Source organism: Cibotium barometz, chromosome 15 (genome assembly GCF_041138505.1).
Source record: "Cibotium barometz isolate CiBa-2024 chromosome 15, ASM4113850v1, whole genome shotgun sequence".
NCBI classification, from domain to species: domain Eukaryota; kingdom Viridiplantae; phylum Streptophyta; class Polypodiopsida; order Cyatheales; family Cibotiaceae; genus Cibotium; species Cibotium barometz.
The window spans coordinates 6,602,732-6,611,608 of record NC_141060.1 but is presented as its reverse complement, the minus strand read 5'-3'; the positions used below and the strand labels follow the sequence as shown (position 1 = coordinate 6,611,608).

At 44.3% G+C, this 8,877-nt stretch overlaps 1 protein-coding gene across 2 annotated transcripts; it reads right to left on the bottom strand.

Moving 5' to 3' along the window:
- Positions 1-1,268: 1,268 nt before the first annotated feature.
- Positions 1,269-8,412, bottom strand: LOC147630902 (kinesin-like protein KIN-14I). Of its 2 annotated transcripts, none has more exons than XM_086809278.1 (19): positions 7,358-8,412; positions 6,984-7,141; positions 6,728-6,871; positions 6,210-6,579; positions 5,971-6,077; positions 5,769-5,843; positions 5,600-5,668; positions 5,155-5,292; positions 4,981-5,062; positions 4,775-4,870; positions 4,517-4,696; positions 4,137-4,243; positions 3,861-4,039; positions 3,560-3,724; positions 3,188-3,441; positions 2,940-3,103; positions 2,661-2,855; positions 1,857-2,560; positions 1,269-1,735 (listed from the first exon to the last, which is right to left on the bottom strand). In XM_086809278.1, the coding sequence occupies exons 1-19, from the start codon at positions 7,569-7,571 to the stop codon at positions 1,570-1,572; spliced, it is 3,567 nt and encodes a 1,188-aa protein (XP_086665404.1). In that variant the 5' UTR covers positions 7,572-8,412; the 3' UTR covers positions 1,269-1,569. The 2 variants fall into 2 exon arrangements, with proteins under 2 accessions (XP_086665404.1, XP_086665403.1); XM_086809277.1 differs by having other exon boundaries at positions 5,155-5,313; positions 7,358-8,396.
- Between the last annotated feature and the right edge of the window lie 465 nt (positions 8,413-8,877).

Sequence of the window (8,877 nt, the reverse complement as noted above, 5' to 3'; positions counted from 1 at the left end):
AAATGGATGGAAGTACAAAATTAAACTCCCGATAATAACAACATATGTGTTTAAGTCAAGTGTCAATGCCTTGCTTGCCAAGTCATATTTTATCGGGTCTTTCTTGCGAGCCACAATATGCACACACCTCTCTTATGTCATGCACTAGATATCCATTGCGTCCTTACTCCATTGTCACACTGAAATGCTCCTTTTTTGGATGAAGGCAAGAACAAGATAGTTTCTCAATGGTTCTCTCACAAAGGATAGATAGGGAAAGAAGCTAATGTAAATGGAAAACCTATAATTAAACCTAATCAACATCGTCCATCACCTTGTACCATTGAGTCTTGGCTTTGAACCATAATGCAACTCCCTAAGGTAGTACACTAGAAACACTCCTTTACTAAGAGTTAAACACCTTTTGCAAGGAAGACAACTTATTTAAATGGAGGCAAACAAAAGATGACCTGGTTCTCTCGGATAGAAAAGAAGCTAATGCAAGATTCAATAGCATACATACAATCAAGACAGGAGCTCACTTGTATTTTTGTGCATGAGAATGAATGTGTATCACCCGCTATCAAAATTGACTTATATACATACAAGGGACTAGTTTTCACACTAAACTGATCCAAACTTAAGTATGTAACTAAAATCTTGCAGTTCACAATAGATTGGGCAAGTCAAACCATGTTGATCTCAAAGTAGTTAACACCTTTCTTTAAAAAACCTTGGAACCAAATTATCATCTAGCCTCCTCTCGCAAAGTTAGAAATCGCAAATGTAATGGACATCTCACAACTCGGCAAACAAACAATTTCTCACATTTACTCTTGATGCAAGATTTGAGAAAAATTCTACTGTTTATTTTAAAAATCTGCGTAATCTGAATGCCACTTTTGCACTCTGAAATTGTAAGCTGCGCCTATGTAAAAGAGAACAAGGGAGGTAGTGTCAGATTGACCAAATTAACGGGTGCGCATCAAACTAATGCGCACACGGTGTGAGAAAGAGAGAAAGAGAGAGAGCCCTCTACAGAGAAGAGCCAATGTATATATATATATATAACTATTTCTATAAATGATTGAGGAGAGCATAGGTAGTTATATATATATATATATATAACTATTTCTATAAATACATTCTTTTAACTATTCCCTGTATGTTAATGGAGTAACCATTAGAATTACTCATAGTTCCCAGTTTGTTAATGGAGAAATCATTAGAATCTTTCGTATTTAATTGTGATCTTCCAACTCCCAAAATTGAACCCCCCACAAAAAAGCTTCGCCCAATATATATAATATATATATATTAATTGAACCCACACCAGAGTCTCGCCTATATTTTGCTTTTTTACAGTCAGTATTGCGACCACCTTCTAATATGTGCTACAATCCGGAAAATTTACAATCATGTGGCAAAGCATATGCCACAACCCAAAACATTCACAGAACGATGGTCTGCTACAAATGATCGAGGTACAGCTCAGTTGCAGCAGAAGAAAAATATGTGTGAGCAAGCTTTATCTATAAAGATGGTGCCAGGAACTCTAGTTTCTGGCCGTTGCCCTTTGCCCGTGATATGTTAGATGGGCTTCTTGCCTGAGAATATGCCCCCCTTCCTCTTGGGTTCCGTTCCAGATGTAGCCAAACCCACCAGTGCATGTTTCGTAGCAGCACCAGTGAGCGCCTGCACGGACGCAGTGGTAGGCTTTTTGGCAAGGTGCCCAGGTTGATGCTGGCCGGGGAACCTGAAAAAAAAAAAGCACGTTGATTTATGTACTTTGGTGCTTGAGCAACACAAGAAGGCAAAACTAGTGAGAGACTTCAAGGCAGAACAAGGAAGGCATATGAGAAGATCGGATATAATACCGTCTGTCACCCTCCTTCCTCCGTTTTCCAAAGCTAGCTATGGACATCTGACCATGGGAGTGATGATCAGGTCCAGCCATTTGCCATGATCCAGCCTCCGAGTAATCACTAACAATTTCTTCATCTACACCCAATTCATCTCTTCGGCTGGCAGGCTCTTCTTCTGTTAAGTAGCTGTCTCCACTGTTTGCTACCTCTCTGAGAGGAGCTGCAGAAGATCGCATAGGCGAAGGCTTTGTGATGGGAGCATGATGGAGGAGCAGAGGCAAGTGCCTTTTCTTGTCACCATGTATTGCATTGGGTCTGTTGTCGCCCTCACTACCCTCAAACGACCTCTCCATGACATCATCGCCATAGCTTTGCATAGAAAAGCTTCTGGTGCGTTCATGTGAAGCTCTTGGGAGGTACGACTCCAGCTGGTCAAAACTGCCATGCCTGATTTTGTTTTTCTTGGAGCCACTGTTACTGCCAACCCGTGCAATGGAGGTGGGGAAGGAGACCTCTGAAGTTGTGGTTGAAGAAGACCTACTGTCTGGAGATGTTTGACGAGCCCTCCGCTTGAGAGAGTCCTCTTCAAACCCATAAGAATATAGCGGTGTTACTGCTCCAACATACTCCAATGGAGAAACCGGTTGTAGCAGGTTCATTACCTCAAAATCTGCACTTGGAACACACCTTTGAGCCACTCCAGGACTTTGGCAAACCTACAGGGAACCAAGCCGATGTGTGCCGCTATGAGTAAGCTGCAAGAGGGTAAAATAATTTGATCAAAAAGTGCTGAGCTAAGCAAAATACGTTCGTTACCTCTGCATTCCGCACTCCTCCCGAGGGCAACCTTCGATTGCCATCCCCAATCACCATTCCCTGTTGACCTGGAGAAGTCCCTGCTTTCACTCTTGGCCTATCTTGCAAACATTCAATGCCTTTCATTCTATGCTCCTTTGGATATCGTTCTATCTCCCCTTCCTTCCTGGCCAAGGCATCTCTTAAAAAGGCTATCTGGATCAAAAAACAGAAAAAATACAATTAATAGACTCATTCAACGATATATAGAAAGCAAAACCCAGAAAAGCAAGTCCATACCTGATCCTTCAGGTCCTTAACTTCCCCACTTTCTTTGTTAGAATGGGCAGCACCAAGCTCAACTGTGGCAACTCTTTCTGCAAACTTTAGAGTGCTGATCGTCTCCCCGTAGGAGTCATCATCAGGACTTACATGCACAAACATCAGAGTCTTTGCCTGTCCACCTGAAACATTGTTAACAGGAATTATTGAAGCATCAACATGGAAAATTTGAAGAGACCCTTCTTCAAGAACCTATTGTTGTGTACCTAAAGAGTCTTGGAGAAGTTGCGTCAGCTTGCTGTTTCTGTAAGGAACATGAGGACTCTTCTGTGCAAGTGCAGCTATCACATCTCCTAGAGCAGAAAGAGATTTGTTGATGTGCTGGGCTTCTTTCAATCTATCTCCTGTTGCTTCAGACTTGTCGACTCTCTCACTTCCGGCAAGATCAACCAAGTGAAGGCATCCTCGCAAAGCACCTCCCGATGCTAGATCAGTGCCCTTGACATGAACTGTCAACACGCTGCAAAACAATGTGCTTCAGTGATATGTTCCTCAACAATTTTTGTAAGTGATATGTTCGTCAACCACTTTTGTAATGCATTGCATGTTCATGTAAAACAAAGGAGTCAGAAATACACCTGTGAGAGCGGCTGCTCCTTTCATTCAAAGCAGTGGCTCCTACAGTACGATTTTTATGCCCCAGGGTCATCAGCTCCAAAACGTCTTCAACAGATTTCACAGGCAGTAAGTTTGCATCCGGTACATTAAGGCCATCCTGTTGAGAGTTGTTCCGAATCTCAAGCGTGGATTGAAGTCAAAGAAATGTTTACATGTAATGAGAACAGAAATGTTTTACACAGAACCATTCAGGCAGCATAAGAGCAATACTCAAAGCTTTTCACAGTTTTCAAGCGCACAAGCAAAATGAATGGTGGATATCTCTTATTAGTGCCATCTGTGCAAAGGAGATCCCGAACTTGCTCATTATATATCTCAATCATTTGAACAGCCACTTCATATCTCATCAAATCTTGTCGGTGCCAAGAGAGTTGAAACAGGTCATGTAAAGCCCGGAAGTTCACTCCCCAATCCTTAGGGGATGGATTGTTGGGTCCAGTCTGCAGAAAGTAGAGCATTTTTGATTGGATTTAACCACCCATTACAATCCTAACAAGCAGCACAAATAAAGTCGGATATGCTGAACAAAGACCATACCATTGTGTATGTTTTTCCTGAACCTGTCTGACCATATGCAAAAATGCACACATTGTAGCCATCTAGTACGGATCTAATCAGGGGTTGAGTGTCAAGGAAAACTTCCTCTGCAAAGACAAGTTCAATAAGCTACTTGAGAGCCTCCATTGCAAAAACTCTGCGGGCAAGTTGCAACATAGATGCAGTTGGGCAGTCATGAAGTGCATCTGAAGTTTGGAATTCTTTTCCTGATATAGTTGAGGCACTCATGATATAGTTGATATAGTTGAGGCACTCATGATGTGTTCAACTGTATGATGTGTTTAAGAAGAGGTTCATAACCATGAAGACTGGCTGACACGCTTTAGCTATCATAGCTGAAATGCTTCTGAAATGCTTACCTTGCGCTGCAGAGGGTCCAAATACTTTATTGAAAGTAAAAGCTTTGCGTTGCTCTTTGCCTTGCTTTGCAGGGTTGACAATCATGATAGACCCTTTTTCCCCTATGAAGTCCACTGTACTACGGGTTTGGTTTTGACCAGGCAAGAAAGGCCTTACCCTACAGTACACCCTGATGTTTCCTGGAGACAAAGCAATGTCCAACATGTAAGCAAACACACATCATGTGACAGCTTTCAAAACAGCGTGAAGTAGTTAACCTTTCAAATCTTGCACTTGGTTATAAAGCTCCCGATTCTCAGCTGCAACTTTGTGGTATTCTGCTGCAGCTTGAGCAAGGCCATGCAGCTTCACACCTGGTTGTCCAGTAGACAAGTCCAGTACAAAATGAAAATATTCTCAAACCTACACATACATACACTGTACTTGGAATGGACAAATGCCTCTAATCCATTGCTTAACTTACTTAAGGCTTCCATCTCTTTTTTCCATCCGAATTGCAAACTCTGTAACTGAAGCTTCGTAGTTTCCAAGAGACATTTTAATTCCTGATTTGAACAGAAAAGTGAGTATCCAAGCCCTCTCATGACTTGTTAAGCTCTGCAATCATCTATCTAGCAACAGCGGCAAAATAATATACCTTGAGTTCATTGCTCTGTAACTCCAACTTAATGGCATAGTGTTGATCCTTGTTTTTGGCACTGTGTACCTCCTGTTCAAGTGCTTGCTTTTTTGTGTACCGTTCTGGGCAATCTCGTGAGCCTTCTTCTGACAAGTCCTGCACAAAACTTGTTTTTGGCTGTGTGTGTATTAGATGTGTGTATCAGAAATGCCCCCATCAGATATAATTATGACATTCAAAAAAATGTGCACCCATTGAGAGAGAGGGGGAGAGAGAGAGAAAGAGAGAGAGAGAGAGGGGGGGGGGGGGGAGGCAGAGACGGAGGGAGGGAGGGAGGCACACACAAACACAGCATCTAAGCTTTTAACTGAGAAGAGCTCACAAAAGCCTAAGGTAAGCTGATTGATTTAGCCTTTTGGCATTAGTTCAAAACTACTAGTTGGGACTTTACAAAGCATGTTACCTGTCCCTCTTCGCACAGAGTTCGTTGTCCCAACTCCTCAATAACCTTCTTCAGCATAAATTCAACAAGCTATGGATGCACACAGGGTAGAGGTTTAGAAACATATCTATCAATGCTACCAGCAACACTTCTCTGATCGAGGTAAAAACCCACATCTTCATGCACTAACCAGGGCTACTTCTTCTGGGTTCTTGTCATCCAGAACTGCCATCACCAGCTTCAACAGTGCCTCGCAAGGCATTTTCTGCACATCGAAACAAAGCTGCCTAGATCAATGCATAGCAGTGCAACAGCAACATGGGCAAGAAACTGTCACAACACTTGACAAAGCTTTTATCTGTGGTGGGGTTTGGCCAGGCACGAGCACTCACAGTATCCGGAATTCCTAGCACAGATGCTTGTCGTGAGCTCTTGCTTCTTGCCATAAATGTGTCCACAAACTTTTGACACACATGCTGCACCCATGCTACACTTGAATCTGAAAAAGAGATTGCACTAGCATTGAAGCTAAGTCTAATATCAAGCAAAAACACTTCTAATATCAAAAAAAAAAACGCTTCATAGGTCTGATCCCAAGCACAGCCCCCTCATAAACCTTTGCAAAACCTACCAACATTGGCCCAAGCATTCTTCGATTCCTCCATGAAAGCAGAATGACCTCTCCATAGCGGCCCAACCTCTCCTGTGAGATTGCCATACTCTTCAGACATGTTCTTCAAGCTGTCCAAGCCCCACTGTTTAGGATTCTGGCTATTTTCTTTCAATGCAGAGAGCGTCAACACCTCCGAGGATCTGCCAGTTCCCAGCCATGAACATGCGATGTGTGGCTTTGTCAATGATGACTTTGAGAGACAAGGAGTCTTGAAAGAACCCCCCAACTTCCAGAAACCTTGTCCACCAGCGTGCTGCCAATCATGGTATGCCTTGATAGACAGAATGCAATCAACCACTTTGGCTGACCAACCAAGTTGCAAGTCCCCCTGCATTGTGGAGAGACATAAAACCAAACAAAGCACGCGAGCAATCGTAAGGTGAAGGGCATTACACAAGGGGCAGTTGGTCTTCTATAGTAGGTCTGGACTCTCAAGGTTTCCACAAAACAAAGAAACTCAAAGTTTCGAACCTAACCTTCTCCAGATCTGATGCGTCAAATGATGGCAACTTCATCTCTTCTACAGCTACGAGAAAGTTTCTTACATTTTCGAAATACTGAAAAGCTGAGAGTGCTGCACCCTCTGGAGAAGGGCTGGAAAGAGATGGATTTTCCACAATCTGGACAGAAACAGACCGTTTCAACATCAGAAATGGTGAAGCTTCCTGGGTCACCAATTTCAAGCAAGGATTGCAGAGAGAGAAACATCAGTTTCAGAAGAAAGGGAGGCACCTTTGGGACAGCTCCTGGATGAACCTTGTTGATAAGGCTGCATAAAACAAGGCCATTCCTCAGACATAATCGAAGCTCCTCTTCTGAAGGCTCCGTGGAGAGATCTAGAGGGCCAACCATGTATTGTAGCCATGATGCAGCTTGGGATCTCCTTTCAGCTGCATAAGAAAACACAGATTAAACAAACGCAGCAATTCTCGGTCTTATTCCAAAGAAAAGTACTGCAGATTACAAACTTTGTTGATGATTGACTGATATTCGAGCAAAGGAGTGTCAAACGCAGCAGCTCTAGGTCTTAATCCAAGGAGAAGCGCTAAATTTTGTGTGTATATAAATGATAAATTGAAGGAAAAGATTTTGATTGATGCACATACCTGCTTCGCTCGCTTTCCTGGAGGCTAAATGAGTGTCGCTCAAACGGCCAAATGGTTTCTGGAGCTCATCCCTGCATGCATTGCTTCGTATGTCGAGGTCGGTGTTCTTGCAGCCTGCATCGTAGCCCCTGAACGTGCGGTTGTACTGAGGTGTCCCTTCCAGCGGCGTTGAGGACTGGAAAGGGGAGCTAAGATGGAGCTTCTGGTTCGCCATGGCCTCCCACTGCTGCGGCACCTTCGCCGACAAAACAACGCACTGCAGGCGCCAAAGCCTTGGGGTGAGGACAGAGCTTTCTTACAAGGAGGGGCTTTGGTAATGGCTCCAGGTAAGAAGAAAGGCGCCTCCCGTCTTGTTTTCTCCGTGGCCCCAACAGCACAAACTGATGGCTTTCTTTATAAAAAAGAAACAGATAGCTTTGCCTCTGTCGGCTGCTGGCTATGGGCGGATGGTGAGGTCATTGGATCGAGGCCGATTGTGGAGAGCCACTACACACCACCAAGCAGAGTTGTGAATGAGCCAAAAAAGAGACAGGGCCCAAAGGAAAGGGCAAAGAAGAGCATTTTGGCAAAGCCAAAGCTGCACAGTGCAAATATATGGTAGGTCAAGGAAGGGGGCTCGAACGCTTCGTCACAAATGCAAGCAACGGCGGTGGGAAGTGAACAGGCCACAGAAAGACGAGCCTTGTGCGCAGGTGGAGCCACTTACGTGTAACCTACAGCGATGTGTGAGGCGATGAAGCACGCGTGACAAGCCACAAGAACTAGAGGTAGAGGCACTAGCTCAAAATCTGTGTGCTGCTTACGGTCTGCTCCTTCGCTTCCACTGGCAGAAGAACCACAACAGAGGGCGGAAGGGAGGAGCGAAGAGGTAGTAGAGGGAGAGGGAGAGGGTTAGCTGGAGGAGCCTGTTCTTATTAGTGGCAAGCGGGGGCCGCGAGAGAGAGAGAGAGAGAGAGAGAGAGCGAGCGAGCGAGCGAGCGAGCGAGAGAGAGAACGCGCGCGAGAGAGAGGGGATCGCTTCGACAGTCCACGTCAGCCCTCAAACGGTCTCACACAGGCCTTTTTTGAAATCAGAGCCTGGAGGGTAGAGAGCCCCGCGGCCCGCAGGCCCGTGTCTCCTAACACCACCGCACACGCGCGTGTAACAGATAGTCCACAGGCCTTTTTTGAAATCAGAGCCTGGAGGTTGGAGAGCCCTGTCTCCTCCTAACACCACCGCACACGCGCGTGTAACAGAGTTAGCCTTCCTTTTTTTACTTTAATCGTCATACGATAGATAGTCTATGGGCATATGCCCTAAGTTCTAACCGTTGAATCTCACGTCAAATTTTTCAGATTCACTACTTTCAAGAGCTTATAACCTTTGATTTGCATTAAGGTTCCTCTATGTTACATGTCGTCTCTTAGTTAAGAAACATTCAATGTTGAATGATCTATTCTTTTACAATAAGGGCGCGGTCATATGCTCTCACGAAAAATATATTGGGTGGAGAGCTAATTCTTGTCTTATGCCAAACCGG

Bases quoted from the DNA above. Each gene is read 5' to 3' on its own strand.
- LOC147630902 (XM_086809277.1), bottom strand. From the start codon at position 7,571: ATGGCGAACCAGAAGCTCCATCTTAGCTCCCCTTTCCAGTCCTCAACG. The intron at 5,844-5,970 runs GTGAGTGCTCGT...TTCGATGTGCAG, and splicing joins TGCTAGGAATTCCGGATACT to AAAATGCCTTGCGAGGCACT. The intron at 4,697-4,774 runs GTTAACTACTTC...CTTTGTCTCCAG, and splicing joins CCAAGTGCAAGATTTGAAAG to GAAACATCAGGGTGTACTGT.